Raw genomic sequence first — 16,458 nt, forward strand, 5'->3', positions numbered from 1 at the left:
TAATTAAAGTGTGGGGTGGGAGAGTTCGATAGCACTATGGCAGTCGAGCTAGCAAATCTAATAGTTTTAAGACTATAAAAATCTCCACAAAAAAAAAAAAAAAAAAAAATAGATAGTTAAAAAATGTAGTTGAGGCAATCCGACATGAACACACAACCATGCCATCCAAAAAAAATATCACTCTATTACATATAGAGAATCCCTAAAACGCATGTCCATCAAATGTCTTTTATGTCTTCAAATAAGTAAGAGTTAGATACTTGTCAAATACAAACACATTACCCAAGCTAAAGTGATCATGCTTCATAATCTTAGAAAGATTTTGGTTTTTCCATTGTCAAATAAACTTACAACAATCTGAAGAAGTGCCCTGTAATAGAATAGGTGCACAAAGCTGGAACAAAGCACATCAAGATCGACAAACCAGGCGACCCGGCAACAGGTTGTTAGATCAAATATTAGCTCTACTTCTAGCGCCGTCTTGATGTTGCTAACTACTTAGCACTCACAGAATTACCTCTATAGGCCACCAACAAATCCTTCATATTATCAGGAAACCTACACACGAATCTATCCAAGAAATCCTCATCAGACATCCCCAATGTGAGGATAAATTTCGGGTGCTTCTTCATTAGCCTCTTCGACTTCACAATCTGTAGAACTCTATAACGAGGGAGCACCCTCCCCTGCATTGCGTGCATCAAACAAGCAGGGCTACCAACAATATCTGATTTGCTGACTTTGGCCTCATTCATGAAAAATTCTAGACCAAGCTTAAGCTTACCAATGGAAGTCCTTATCAAAACAGGAGCAGAAGTAAACATTCTCATGCATTCTTTCTCAGTTATTCCGAAGCTACAAATCAGCTCCACTTTCTTCTTTAAGGTCACCTTACTTACACTACTGATAGCATGAAGTCCATGAACAAACATTCTAGTATTGGTAGAAAACCCAATTTCTACAACCACAGAAACAATATCTTTAAGTCGAGATTCACTCCTACCGAAAAGTGAAGATTGCCTCTTCAGTAACATAAGGAGTTGAGAATCAACAATCCCACAACTTTGTAAGTAATTAATATTTATAGACAATCTTTTACATGGGGTTCTCATAAGCCTATCAGACCATCGCCGGATAACTAGTAGGAGATCGTCATTACAATTATCCTTAGGTAAAATATTCTTAAGAATCTCAACACTGGGCATCAATTTCTTCTCCAAACTAACAGTCAAAAGCGTAGAATGCCTTGAGATGAACTTACTCAAATCGGAGCCGACCAAGCCAAGATTCTGGAAGAACTCGATCTTTGGCTTCAGGGTTTTCTCAATGTTAGAAAACGCGATCTGCGGCGCGAGTCGAATCGCCGATCGAATGTGGGCATCGGAGAATCCAAGGTCTGAAAGATATTTGTAAACGGATTGAGGCTTTTCCGTCGATTGAAGGCCTCTACGGCAGCTCATAATCGACGCCGCTCTGGCAGGGGAGAGTTGGAAGGTATCGATGAGGTATTGGACGACGATTGCATTTGAAGCAGAGGATTGGGTGTGGGAAGAAGAAGAAGAAGAAGAGAAGAAATAATACAGGAATGGATGAATTCGGAGGAAGGAAGGAGGATTAAGGCGAGAGGAAACAGAGAATGATGGTCTCAGAGCGTACATTAACCCCCCTTGTTTAAACTTAGATCTCAATGATAGACCTGGAGATGGGAGGTTGGAGCATGAGGAGATTGCAGTACAGAGTGAAACAAGAGAAGGAGAAAAAGGATGACGGTAGTGTGTCGGCACAACGATGACGGCAGGTGGAGATGAAGAGAGAGACGGTGAGATTGGCTGCCGGAGGGAGTGAAGATTGAAGAAAACCTTTGAGATGGCGAAACATATAATCTGCAGACTGCAGTTTAGGGTTTGTTTTATTTTTTTTATTTATTTAAAATTAAAAATAACTATAACAGTATAATTGCAAAAATAGTTTTTCTTTTAACTTCTTGCTTCTAAATATCCTAACAATACATTTTATTTCATTTGCTAATTTTATATTTTATTAAATTTCATTCAGTTCCAAACAAAATTAAGATTTTCAATTCATTTTCATATTTTAAAATGTAGTAAGTTCAAATTACTTCTTATAATTATTAATACAATTTATCGCAAAAGTAGAAGGACAAAAATGTAGAATATCATATTTTCTTTTTCATTTACCTTGGATATCCAAACAAGAAAATTTAATTTTAGTTAATTCAAATCAATTTGATTCCAAATACAAATAGGAATTTGAAATCATTTTCGTTGAAATCTCAATACCAAACAAGATGTAAGAACTCAGAGACATAAAAATTTTAGGGTTTCAGACAACCGCATTCAATAATTGAAAATGGCTCCATTTTATGATTTGAGAAAATTTGTACGAATGGACTCTTTTTAGAGTCCAACTGACTTTTGGCCCAAGGTTTAAAAAACTAATGAAACATGACTCTCGGTTCTTCCTTTTTGTCACGCTTCTTCCTTTCGCTTCTCGCTCCTTCTTCTCACTCCTTCCTCTTGCTTCTCGCATCTTCCTTTTGTTCCACATGCGACACAACTGCAATTTTTTCTTCATTTTTTTCCTCTGTTTGAATTCTTCCTCTCGGTCCTTAGTCTCACTCTCGCTTCTTCATCTCGCTTTTTGGTTGCTCTTCTCATTCTCGCTCCTTCATCTCATTCTGATTTACACTTCACTAAGAAGCTAGAATTGAAAACCTTACTTGTGGATGGAGCTCTTGGGAGCGAGAATTGCAGGGTTTCCAATTGAGAAAAATCATCTCTTAACACTAGCTACTAACACTTTAGTGAGAGATCCCAAACGATATCGACATTTAGAAGGACGTCTCATGTACTTTTTCTTTTATGCAACCTGACTTGGCTTATGTGGTGCACATTTTGGCTCAATTTAAATAGACATCATGACAAGAACATTGAGATGTTGCAATTTGTACGATTTCATTATTAAAAAAGTTGTCTGGGTCAAGGAATCCTTCTTCACTCAAGTTGTGATATTTCTTTATTAGGCTAATGTGATTCCAATTGAACAAGTTGCTCCTTAGCTCTCTCACCATTTGGTTTGTCTTTCTTGATGGTTCCCATATCTCTTGGAAAACAAAGAAACAACAAATCATGTCTCATTCATTAGCAGAGGCCAAGTATCACTCCATGACTTCATTACATCTGAACTCAAGTGGCTTAAAGTGTTTTTTGGGAGTCTTGGGGTGGATCATCCCCATGCCTTTTCTTTTTTTTGTTTTGTTTTGTTTTGTTTTTTTTTTTTTTTTTTTTTTTTTTTTTGTGATAATCAATTACATATTACTCAAAATCTAGTTTTTCATGAATGCAAAAAATTTTAAAAAAAAAAAAAAAACAGAGGTAGACTGTCATTTATATTTGTGATGGTATTCAGGACAACGCCACTACTACATGTCAATATTTCTTCTAACGAACAACTTGTCTACATTTTTACGAAGGCCTTGGGAGAAACAACAATTTTGGTATCCTCTTCATAAGTTGAATATTTGTGATCCTCATGCTACACCTTGAAGAGTATTAGGAAATATATTTGCAGGGGAATTGTATATTTCCAATTCATTTATTTTGGAATGTAAATTAGAATATAATTATTGTTTCATTGCTTCTAAATGAAAAGGTTAAAAAACAACTTTCTTCTTGATAGATTCTAATTTGAATCAACTAACAGAAATTAACTACTACATTCACAGTCATTTATAAATGTCATTCTTGCAATCAGTTGAGCAGGAAAAAAATTGCATGTCATCACAAAAATGTTCATCCTGAAGATTGATTATATTGACATTAAATAGATTATATTGAAGACAACTTGGCAATACAACAGATTTCAAAAAATCAATCATACTTGCAATTTCTCTCGATAAGAATCTCGATATTTAACAAACGGGCGGTGTAGTACTTAGGTGTAGGACGCTTGCAAAATGGTATAGCTTTGCATCCCTGTTTCATAAATGTTTTTACCAATACATTACCAAAACGCCTGTAGATCCTTGGGATAATCATGAAGCAACTTTGAGGTTGACAAATGTTTGATAATGAACTATGCAGGCTCACAAGGACGATTAGTCCCAAAGCGAGCTCAATGCTCGGAGTCGTTGGAAAAACTCCCCGAGAGTAAGAAGGCCTTGAGCAGATTGTCGAGTCGTTAGAATTTTTGTCATCTGTTGCAATGTTTCTGTCGTAGATGGTCAGCCTATTTGGGCATTAGAAAAAGAGAACAAAAAAAAAAAAAAAAAAAAAATACATGATGTTACATGAAATGCTCAAGAAGACGAACATAATTCTAGATGTACCAATAGTGGGTTATGAGCTAAGCTTCGGCTAAACCTTGAAAATCTTAGCCCTATAATGCCTCTCAGATATTGAAATAATTCTTGCTAAGAACATCAATAAAATTTATAATAATTTAGATGCTACAGGCCCATTGAACTCATGAATCATGTTCTAAATGGTTAGAGAATGAACGATCGAGGTGATAACGCACTCTAACATACATGGCTTGGACTTAGGATGTGAAAGGTTTAAGTGACCAAGGAGAATGTTAATAAAATAACACATCATATCTCATTTGACTTATGATCTTGAGTTCAAGAAATATGTTACCTGATTCACAAAGCTAATGAGCGCTTCTAATCTCTCCATTGCAGCAGTCATTTGTAGAGGATGACTTCCTTCTCCCAGCTGACCAGCCACTACGCTATCAAATAGATTTTGTTGTAGTTTTTCCATACCTTGTCTAAGAGCATCTTCTGCTTGTAGACAAGATTTCCTAAGGCTACCAGTTTCCGAAATTTGTTGTTCAGTTAATGTCTCCAGTTGAGGTATCAAAACCTGCATATGACAACTTTGTGAATGTCATTAAACTAAGTGTGTTCATGAACTCATATAAATTCACTTAGTACTCTCATTCTTGAATAATGAAAGGCTTTCTGAATTTCCCGACTTCAAATATTGTAGCATCAAAGAGTGGTCGAAAATTGTGGACCTAATATATACATAGAAATCAATTGATTTTCAACAATATAAAAATGTCAAAATGTGGGACTTTTGAGACCATGATTGTCGAGAAGCATCCAAAGAATACCTTAAAATTTATGCCTCTAACATAGATTTCACTACAACACATGAAATAAACAAGAATGTTGAGTATATCTAAAGCTCTAATCTTCATTCTTTCAAGGGGGTGGTCCATGGAGCTACATACAATAGTGAATTAAGCCATGTTTGTGATTTAAACTCGACCTAAAGTCTTGTCTGATTGGAAGATTGACTCTTACTTTGATGTCAACTCTCTACTATGGTTTGCTACTCACATTAGATAAGATCATACCTTGAGAAGTTCTGAAGGGCGAAATCCTCCTATCCATAAGAAAAGTCTTTCGGCTGATGTTTTCCACATGCCTGACATTATGTAAGAGACATCGGCTTTTGCAGCTTTAGCTTTCATGCGAAAAAATTTAAAGTAGTGTCTCATTGCATTTTCTACGAGTATTCGAAGCTCGATATCAGTAATATCGGCATGCACAGCAGTCCTCAGATCGCAAATCTGCCTGTTCTGCTCCTCCACCCATTGCTCATACTCTGATTCAAATGCAGAGATGCCTACAAAACAAATAATGAGGATATGTTCAGAAGATAAGAACGCTAAAGATTAAGGTAGATTGCAAGTAAAATGAAGAAAGTTAGTAACAAATTAAGGTGAATAGGTCATAACTTTAGTCAATGAGGCTTCGGAAATGAATTTGCAGAGGTATACAAGTAGACAAAAAGAGTTGTTTTGGAATAGTCAAATTCATTAAGTGTTCTCTTCCTTACAACTTCACCAGCATTTTTGTTTTGTTTTTGTTTCCATAACTGGGGTATTGGGATCTTGCTCCTTGCATTAAAGCTTACAACTCCACCATTTCAACCCTCAAGGGCATTGGGAGATAGACAAGGATTTTAATTCATTAACAACCTTTTTGAAATGACTTTTAAAGTGTTCAAAAATGTTTTTAAGTAAAAAAAAAAGAAAATATTTAAGTATTTAGAAAGTCATTTCAAACAAACTCTAAGTTTCCAAGACTTGAACTCAGTACTTTGGAGGACACATCCCATTTCAGGCCGCAAATCTTTTTTATCATACCATACGTCTACGAGAAAATCTATGTTGAACGAGATGTGATGCCACTTAAAATAGGTCATCCTCAAGGAAAATTATTGAAAGTGGTAAGGAAGACCAGTCAATCTTGATATAAAAATATAAAAAGTATAAAGCAAAGAAGAAACAAAATGCCTTTTGTTAAAGCAGTGATGAAACATGCAACCACATCCAATGGGAGAAACTGCCTTTACCATACATCGATATGTTGGATAATCTTTACGTCTAGGACTCAAAAACGTTCAAACATATCCTAACCTTTACAGTTTACGATGACCCACATGTTGGGTTAAGACTTTGGACTTTTTATTCATGTTGACAATTCGACAAACACTTGACCTGCAAAAATTTTAGGCACTAATCACTTCCCCTAAATTGAACCTCTCGTATTAATTTCACATCTTAGAGCTTTCATTTCCCATCTTTCAGTTACCAGACCAAAAATCAAGCCATACAAGAACTATACTATTGACAAGACATTGAAGCATCATAGATTTTTTTTTTTAAAAAAAAAGGGTAGAAACAAAGAACGATTGGCCACCAGAAAACCAACCTGAATTTGTGGTTCCTGATAAACCCAACTGGTTATTATCAAATCGGGATCCAGCCAAGAGACCCTGAAGAAAAAGACAGGGCGGGACATTAAATTAGAGGAAAAGAAACGAAACCCATACATAATTTTCCGTAAAAAGTTGAATGAAGGGCTAAACAAAATGAATCAATTAGAAGGAATTATTGTTCATACTTGTTGTCTTGCCTTTTCAAGCTCTTGCTCCAATTGAATGAGTTTTAAGCGGCTTGTTTCCAATTGCTTAATATAAGCCTACAATTGCAAAAGGGGTTTGAATTAGTAGTCTATTAACACTGTTTTGTGATTGCAATTGAAACTTTGAAATTGAATGGTAGAATTTTGGTTCCTACCTTTTTCCGCAAGCGACTTTTGCGAGCTGCTTCCCGATTTTGTGCCAGGCGTCTTTGAATCTGCAATTGAGTTTTCAGTATAATTGTTCATGTTGTTCTTGATGGAGGGGAAAAAAAACAATAAGAAATTACTTATCAGTTGTTCGGTATTGAAATGTCCCAAATACTTTTTTTTAATTACATTTTATTTTAATTATTTATTTTGGTAACAATTTCAAATTTAGGCGGTGACTAGTTGATTTTTAAACCTCCAGGTAGTCCTTTCATTTTTTATTTTTACTTTAAGCCTATAAAAACGCGGTTACCATCTTTAGATTTCTCCCTTTGTTGTTTACCTTTTACTCATGTTTTCAAAAATCAAATCAAAATTTGAAAACGAAAAAAAAAATAGTTTTTAAAAATTTATTTTCATTTTTGAAATTTGTCTAAGAATTTAACTCTTGTACTTAACAAAAATGCAAACCATTATAAGAAAAGGTAAGAAAATAAGCTTCATTTTCAAAAACCAAAAATAAAAACGAAATGGTTACCAAACGAAGCCTTAATTTTCTGTTTATGCCCCATTTGGTAACTATTTGATTTTTAATTTTTGGTTTTTGAAAATTTTATTTGTTTTCTTTCAATTCCTTACCGTGGTTTTTATGTTTTCTAAGGGAAAAAAAAGTTGAATTCTTAATTAAAATTTAAAAACAAAAACATGTTTTTAAAAACTATTTTATTTTTTAGTTTTCAAAATTTGACTTGGTTTGTGATAATATTAATAGAAAGAAGATAATGAAGCAAAGAAACCGAGAAAAACCAAAAAGTTATCTATATATACCGTTAGTGTCTATTGAGAAAAAGTTATCTATAATATTCTTAGCCTATAGACACCGTTGGAAAAATGGAACCTTTGTTTTCTATTTTTTTTAAGTTATATTTGTTTCTTCCCAATTTTAAGTTATGATTTTCACTTTTGTGATACAGAAATATTGAATTCGAAGTCAAGTTCTAATGTTAGAATAAAAAATTTGAAAACTATTTTTTTTTCTAATTTTCAAAATTTTGCTAGACTTCTAAAAAATATTAGTAAAAAGTAGATAGCAGACCAATAGTGTTTATAAATAGAATTTTAAAAAAACCTTATGCTTATCCAACAACAACCATGTTTATTTTATTTTTTCTGCCTACACCTTTTGCTACTTAATAATAATAAAAAAATTATTTATTTTTGTTGTTAAATTTTAGAAATAATATGTTAAGAATTTGATATAGATACGGGTTTTATTCATTGAGTACATAGATATTTACATGGTAAGTATTTAAATTCACGTTAATTTTTTAAAATGAGAAAATGTTTTACATGATAAGGGAAAAGTTTTGAATATATATGACTCATAAAGTGTGATATTGATACTTAATTATGTGTGATATTGATAATTAATTATTTAAACTATCTCTAAATTATCGTGTGATAAATATTTAGATGACTAAAATGTTAGAAATGAATTCTAATATCCATATATTATTGATAAAAATAAATGATAAATTACATGTTTTGTATTTAAATTTTATAAAGTAGTTAATACGTTCCACATTAAGGATAGATTTTATTTATTTATGTTAAAAATCGTAGAGTGAAATTCATATCCTCGGCCTAAGTAAAAGATTGCCAATATCTTTACTACTTAGTTATGTCTTAATTGACTAAAAGATTTTTACTCTTAAATAGTTAAATTTATCTTAAATGTTATATATAATAAAATGTTTGATCGTACCTTATCAATGCGTTTGGTATCATCTTGATCAAATACATGTGGATCTCCAAGTGAGCCGAGAGAAGCATCATCGGACTAAAAAAGTTTAAGATAACAAAAATTAGTTATATTTAAGATAATTCTTTTATAGATTAAAAAAAACATAATAAATAAATTTAATCTTAATGAGCTCATTAAAATTTACACATATATCATATCAAAAGGTCAAATCTTCGAATTTTTTCTAATACTATTGTCAAATTAAAAAAATAAAAATAAAAAAAAGAATGCATGATAGAAATTTTATGTGTACTTTTATATTATAAATAAAATAAAGCTTATGAACTAACAAATGATCTAATTTTAACTATTTTTTTAACTTTAGATTTGAAAATTAAAAATTTCAACTCGAATCTCTTTGAAAAAAAAAAAGTAAATATAAAAAGATTAATGTTTAAAACACAACAAAAAAAAAAAACTATAAATGATTTTTTTTTTTTTTCTTTTTAACACTAGAAGGTAGGGGATTGTAACCACAGATTTCATCGCTAACACATTCGTACGTCAATTAAACACACATATAATTTTTCAAAATGTTCAATACATTAGTAATTTTTTCCTTAAAAAACAAAATATTGCCACTCATATAAAAAGAAAAAAAATAATAACTTATATTAATATATAGGTGATCTTTTAATGAAGGTTGTTTATTAAAGGAATTAATAAAAAAATTATAGTGGGTGGCAATTTAAGAATGGGATATTTAAAATGTGTCACACATTTTTACTATCTTGTAGCTATGGTACTTTTTAGTATATGAAGTATATCGAGTGTATCAACAGTATTAAGCGTATCAACCGTATCAAATGTATCGTGTGTGTCAAGTGTGTATCAGGTATATTTATACTTTTTTGACATTTTATGGATTGAATTTGTTTTCTGCCATTTTTGCAAAAATAGTAAGTTTGGATTATGGGTCTAATTTTTAAATTTTATTTTGTCAAATCTTAAAAAAAAAAAAAAAGATATAGAATATGTTTTTATTTAAAAGACAGAAAATGAAAATGTTATGAAAGAGAATCACCTGATTTTCTAGCTTGGTATCAGCTTCAATAATAAAGGAGGATGGTGGATCTAAATTGGCATTGGTTCTAAAAGTTTCTCCCCACATTCCAATATGGTGGATAGGTTCATACAATCCCATCCTTCCTGGATTGTAAAATTTAGTGGATGATGAGTTCATGCTATCTTCACACCTAACACTTCTAAATTAAAAAAAATTTTAAAAAAAAAAACCATAATACTATTATTAACAATTTTAATAACAATAATATACTCAACATCTATTAATCTTGTTGATCTATATCATATTATATTCTTAAACAAACCCATTTTAATTTTATATTACAAAGTGAAACATAGCAGTGAAGATATCAATTTATTATGAAAGAATAAAAATGATGGAATTGAAATCTAATTAGCAAATTATGAAAGCAATAATCAAATGAAAATCAATTCTAATTTTACTTAGTTTCTTAAAAGACTCATTATTTATTAATTTTTAATGATTTATTACAGTTCTATTGAATTCTTGGTTTGTAGTATTTTGGAATTAGACTTATAAACATCATTTCTATGTCTAAAAATTTTCTTTATTTTGTTATTTACATTTTACCAATGTTTTCAAAAATCAAGTCTTTTTAAGTTTTGAAAATTAAACAAAGCAATTTTCAAAAAATTTGTTGCTTTTAGTTAAATTTCAGTGAAAATTCAAATTTCAATCATTGCATTGTAATGGTGCACAAAGATGATAAATTGGATTTTTCTTCTTTTTTTTAAACTCTTTGGCTTGTGATATATATATATATATATATATATATATTTTCATTTTTAATAAAACAACTAAAAATGCTAAAATGAGATATAATCAGTGATAATCGAAATATACTTCATTTTTCAATATATAGATTAAAATTTTCATACTTCACTTGTATTAAATAATTAAAATTAATAATAAAACAACTAAAATGATTAGCCAAAAATTGACCATTTTATTAAAAGAAAATTAAAAGGAATTGAAATAATTATCAAACCACCCATAAGCATATAATCAAATCAAAATCGAGATAATTTTTAATTTCATCGAAACAAAACTCGAGAACAGTTGAAATTTAATTTAAATTTCAAAATTTGAAGATAGAAAGAAAGGGGACAAATTAATCATATAATATAATGAAATTAATTACAATAAAAACAAAAGAGATATAATTAAGATTAATTCGAAAGCGAAGTGCAATAAAATAAACCAATAAAAAATAATGCAAATAAGCTGGCACCAATATATTTTTTTTCCATTTTATTTATTTACTTAAAAAAAATCCCAAATATTCTTGACAAATGGGAAGAAAAAGTTCCCCAGCAACTCTTCCAAGAAGAAGACAATATTTTCCCAGAAACTTCAAAACCATGTAACAAAATCATTCGAACAAAAATCCGAGCATAACTCAACAGTTAAAACATCAATAACAAAATAAAAAAACTAAAATCCGAACACCGCCGGATCAACAAATTGGATTGAAAACCAATCAAAAGCCGAATCGAGAGTGAAGAGATGCACCGTTGGTCCAAATTCACTCATAACAATCGTGAAAATCGAAATACTGGAGAGAGCGTAGATCAATATAAATGGAGAAAATGGAAGAGAAGAGGTAGAAGAACAAACCTGGAATAGAAGAAGAAGAAATTTGGATTGGAAAAGCAGTGTATTTTGGATAATTAGTGAGCTCAAACATAAACATCCCCCAAGAGAGGAAAAAAAAGGGCCTTCAAAGTCAGTTGCTTTCTTCTTTGGATCAAATTAGCTTCTATTTCTTGTTCCCACCATCTTAATTAACTGCCCTCTTTTCTTTTTTTTTTTCCCTGCCCTTTTTGTCTTCCTTTTCTCGCTGTTTTTTTTTTCAATTATATTTTTGTACCCTTCTTTTGTTTTTCTCTCTCCTTTTGGTTTTTTTGTCTTTTCTCTCTCTTAAATGAATATTTATTATTTTTATACGGGATGTGGGCTTAGTTTTGAAATGGGTCAAGGTTTAATATGATTGGATTTTCATGGCTGTGGTTTTTTGAAGCTTAGTTTCTCTTTGCACATTATTAGTTTTAGTTTTAATTTTGTGATGTCATATATATATATATATATATTGATTAAAGTTACCTATCTTTCTTTCTTATCATATATTAAAATCGTGTGATTATTATTATTATTATTTTATATTACTAATATAGTACTTGATGATGATATCAACATTTTCTGCTATAATCATGTCTCTGATTAGGGAAAAAATAATTATATGAATATTAAAAAAAAAAAAATCTTATCCTTATCTGATTGATAATATAGATTTGTTTGGTTATTTCAAACTTTCAAATTAAATAAACCAATAGAATGGAAATTCTACTTGGATCCCTACTTCTCTTTTAGAATTTTGTGTCGTTTTGTTGTGGTAGTTAAAAGGGAGCTTATTATTTCTTTGATGACCTATGTAAACTTTCTTGGAATTGGATGATGACTTTGTATTATATATTTTTTTTAAAAAAATTAAGTTCTCAAAGAAAAATAGCCATAAAATATAGTGGTGGTTGTAATTATACCCTGAAAGTTACAATCGTAAAAATTGAGCCGTCAAACTTACATAATTGTAGAATAAGGGGTTCAATTTTTATCATTTAAGGATCTAATTTTTACAATTTTTGTAAGTTTGAAGGTCTAATTTTAACATTGTAGAGATTTAAAGATGTAACTATGACTACTATCATATTTTAAGGATATTTTTTTGTAATTTGCTCTTTAACCTTTAAGCAAGTTGTTAACAATCATGCTTAAAATAAGACAATGACTTAGTAATTAACAAAACATGATTTAATTCTTTTTTTTTTAATTAATTGTCATGAAACTATTCCAATTTTCAAGTATATATAAAAACAAATTTGTTTACCATTTGTAGTATAGCTCATCATCCCAAGAGAGACAACATGCTTGGTTTCTAGAGACCCCAATTTTATTTTATTTTTTTGTTGGTTATTTATTTATTTATTTATTTTATTTATTTATTTTATTTTTTTTTTTACAAAATTATAGAAGAATGTGGGGAATATCTATGTGGTGATTGGGGCCAACCAATTTCTCAAATAGCATCTCCCACTTCCATGGTTGCCATAGTGTTTTTCTGAAGAGACATCCAAGTGTTTCCTAAATTATTGTATAAAGTTTGTTAAATTATTTTTATTTGGACACCCTTTTTAATTTCTACTTCTTTTTAAAGAATAGAAATCTAATAAATTCTTCTTATCATATCTTATATTTAAAATAATATTCCACAAATGAGTCCTAACTAAAAAACAAGTTTGGTCAATATAGTTTTTAATACAACTTTTGGAAGTAGTCTTTTAAAAAAATATATAAAACATGTTACACGAAATGCTATTAATTATATGGTTTCTCTAAATTTCTTTTAGAGATTTCAAAACTATTTACCAAATATTCTAATCATTTTTTTTTCATAATTGTAGCTTTTAAATGAATTATATATTTTTTTTCTTGGTAACATGTGAGATTGGAGAATCAAAGATCTAATTTTAAAGTTAAAAATATAAGTACTATATCAATTGGACTATATATTTTGGTAGATGAATTGTTATCTAGAATAATTGAAGTGGTTCTTCACGCGAAAGAACGAGTAAGGATGGAAATGGTGGATAATGTATTAAAAAGAAATTAAAATAGGTTGAGATAAGTATAAAGGAAAAAGAAATGAGGAAAAAAAAATGAATAATTAGGCATGATGGAGGAATGGTATGTATATAAAGTAAAGAAAGTGGGAGGCAATTGGGATTTGTTTAATGCAGGTTGGGTTGGGTGATTGGATTCCATAGTGGTTTTTTTTTTTTTTTTTTTTTTTGCCTTTTATTTATATATTTTAATTTATTCTATGCTTATTCAAATTTGTATGGAATGTCACCTATTTCAGCTTCTTTCTTATTTACTTCTCTAAGTGGGTTTCTAAAGTGCTTTCCCACTTACAAATGGCTTCTTTCTTTCTCTTTCTTAGATTCATTAACAAGAATGAGAATTTAGATTCCAAGTCACTTCTCAACTTGGCTATAGGATGCTATTTTCTTATTTCTATTTCTTTTATATCTTTTATTTGGTTAATTCTCACTCGTAATTCCATCTTTTTAAGACTTCTTTTCATAATTATTTGGTTTTTTAAAATTAAATTTATTTCTTATTAAATTCTTACTATGGTTTGTATATCTTCTTGAATTCTTAAACCAAATTCCAATAACAAAGACAAGTTTTTGATAACTATTTTTTTTTATGATTTTTCAATTTTGGCTTGGTTTTTGAGAATATTGGTAAAATGTAGATAACAAAACAAGAAATTTAGAATCACAATGAGTGTTTATAGGCTTAATTTTTAAAAACTAAAAATAAAAATCAAATGATTACCAAACGAGATCTAATATATTGATAAAAAGTAAATAACAAAATAAGAAATTTAGAGGTGGAAGTGATGTTTATAGACTTAATTTTTAAAAACTAAAAATTAGAAACCAAATGTTTACGAAAAATAGCCTAAATTTTAAAGGTTTCAATTTTGGAGTTTCATATTTATTTATTTATTTAGGGAGATTTTCAAAAATTAAAAATGAGGAAAACTATTTACTCAAAATAGCAAAATTTTAACCTTGTTTAATAGAGACGGATAGAGGCCGATAAAAATATATCGGTGTCTATTAGTGATAGACGCTGATAAAAGTCTATCATATCTATCAGTGTTTTTTCCTACTTCTATAAATAGTTTGACATTTTGTCTTAAAAAATTTTCCTTTATTTATTATTACTTTAGTATAATTAGAAGTAGAAAATTCGAATTATGGACCTTATTGTTATCAATATATTCAAATGTCAATCCAACTATCGTCAGTTTAGTTAATTTCATATTTACTAGGGTAAAATCAATTGTGTATTGTATTTAAAGAGTCGAGAAATAACAAGAATACTTAACGTGTACGACTAACTATTGAGACCGAAGTAATTTTTTAATAAGAGATAAGTATTAGAAGGCCAGAATTTGCAAGTAACTGTTTTTTTTTCCCTTTTTCTTTTAATTTTTAAAGTAATTGTATTCTTTGACATGTTCAGATTCTCTTAATTTTTATCATAAACGAATACAATTATATTTATAAATAGAATTCGAAATTATTATTATTATTTACAGTATATAGTAAATAAGTTACTTTAATTGTTTTTATAGGATAATTTCAACTATATGTTAAATTGAGTTATGCTTACGTTGACAAAATTAATTTCATTGTCATACTATGTAATATGTAAATAAATTAATTTCTATCGAATAATTATCCATATAAGAAATCTAATTTTTCAACTCAAACTACATTAATTTAAAAGGTCAAAAAGGAAGAAAAAAAGGAGAGATTAAAACACATTTAAAATAAGAACTTGTTAAAGTAAGATTGATATAATTATGCTTGATGTGAAGGAGCAGAGGAGTCCTACATTTAAAATATCTAAATAGAAAAAGACTTTGCTAATGAATATATTCTCATTTGCATGGTGCTGTACTTATTTATTTATTTTTTTTTACAATACCAATTTTAACTATTTTTAATTTTAAGAACAATAATTAAAAAAAATAGAAATGCAATCAAGTTTTAGATTCCATCAAGATTGAGTCTTTAGGGAGATTATTAAAAAAAAAAAGAAAAAGAAAAAAAAAAGAAAAAGAAAAAGGAACTCTCTTTTACTTCTATAATTTAATGAGTTGTTCAAATTTTTTTTTTAACTTTTTTTTAAATTTAAATATAGTTGGAATGAGGATTTGGACTATCAATGTTTTATGATATACTAATTCATGCTCGCGTTATTTAAATAAATGATTTTTTTTTACTTTTTATTTCAATGTTACTAAATCATAAAAATTTATCATGAACTCACTAATTAATCACATTAAATTCTAACCAATAAATATCTCCAATAATGTAGGAGAAAAATGTCCAAGTCTATGTTATCCAAATCTAGCTAAAAAAATAAATAAAATATCATAATCAAAACAGTCCATTGCCATAAAAATAGTCTCATTCAATAAATATATATATATAAAACACCCACAACATAATTTTTCAAGAAAAAAACTACGGATTTATTAATTTTAAATTAGAATTTAACTCGAGTGAAGTTAAAACTATTTATACAGATAGAAGAATATTAATTTGGCATAACACTGATTAATACAATTCAAACTAAAAAAGAAAAAATTTACCTTTGAGAATCTCTTTTTCATATTATAGATTCGAATATATCTTCACTCGTTCGTTAAAAGATGGTAATGTTTTCAAAATATATATACATAGCGATAAAAAGTTAATTTTTCCAAAAGAATTAAAAGAAATAAAAATAAAAACAAAAAGTTGAGACCCTTTGGGCAACTAGGAAGCCATATATAAGTACCGAAGCTAATCATGTGATTAAAAAGCCTACATGCCTGTCCACCAAAAGAATTGTGTTCCAACCAATAATATTTCGACACGT

At 29.2% G+C, this 16,458-nt stretch overlaps 2 protein-coding genes across 2 annotated transcripts; both read right to left on the reverse strand.

Annotated features, from left to right (window-relative positions):
- Window positions 1-494: 494 nt before the first annotated feature.
- LOC120078340 (transcription termination factor MTERF5, chloroplastic-like) lies at window positions 495-1,658 on the reverse strand. Its single transcript, XM_039032591.1, has one exon. The coding sequence runs from the start codon at window positions 1,656-1,658 to the stop codon at window positions 495-497; it is 1,164 nt and encodes a 387-aa protein (XP_038888519.1).
- Window positions 1,659-3,795: 2,137 nt separating this feature from the next.
- LOC120070267 (transcription factor TGA1-like) lies at window positions 3,796-11,879 on the reverse strand. The gene is given in 10 exon segments (XM_039022163.1): window positions 3,796-4,233; window positions 4,236-4,248; window positions 4,659-4,886; window positions 5,386-5,657; window positions 6,749-6,812; window positions 6,941-7,018; window positions 7,117-7,176; window positions 8,874-8,948; window positions 9,937-10,061; window positions 11,575-11,879. Coding segments are annotated over 10 exon segments (1,107 nt in total). The 5' UTR covers window positions 11,651-11,879; the 3' UTR covers window positions 3,796-4,117.
- Window positions 11,880-16,458: the final 4,579 nt, after the last annotated feature.

The sequence above is a fragment of the Benincasa hispida genome, chromosome 1, assembly GCF_009727055.1.
Source record: "Benincasa hispida cultivar B227 chromosome 1, ASM972705v1, whole genome shotgun sequence".
Lineage (NCBI taxonomy): Eukaryota > Viridiplantae > Streptophyta > Magnoliopsida > Cucurbitales > Cucurbitaceae > Benincasa > Benincasa hispida.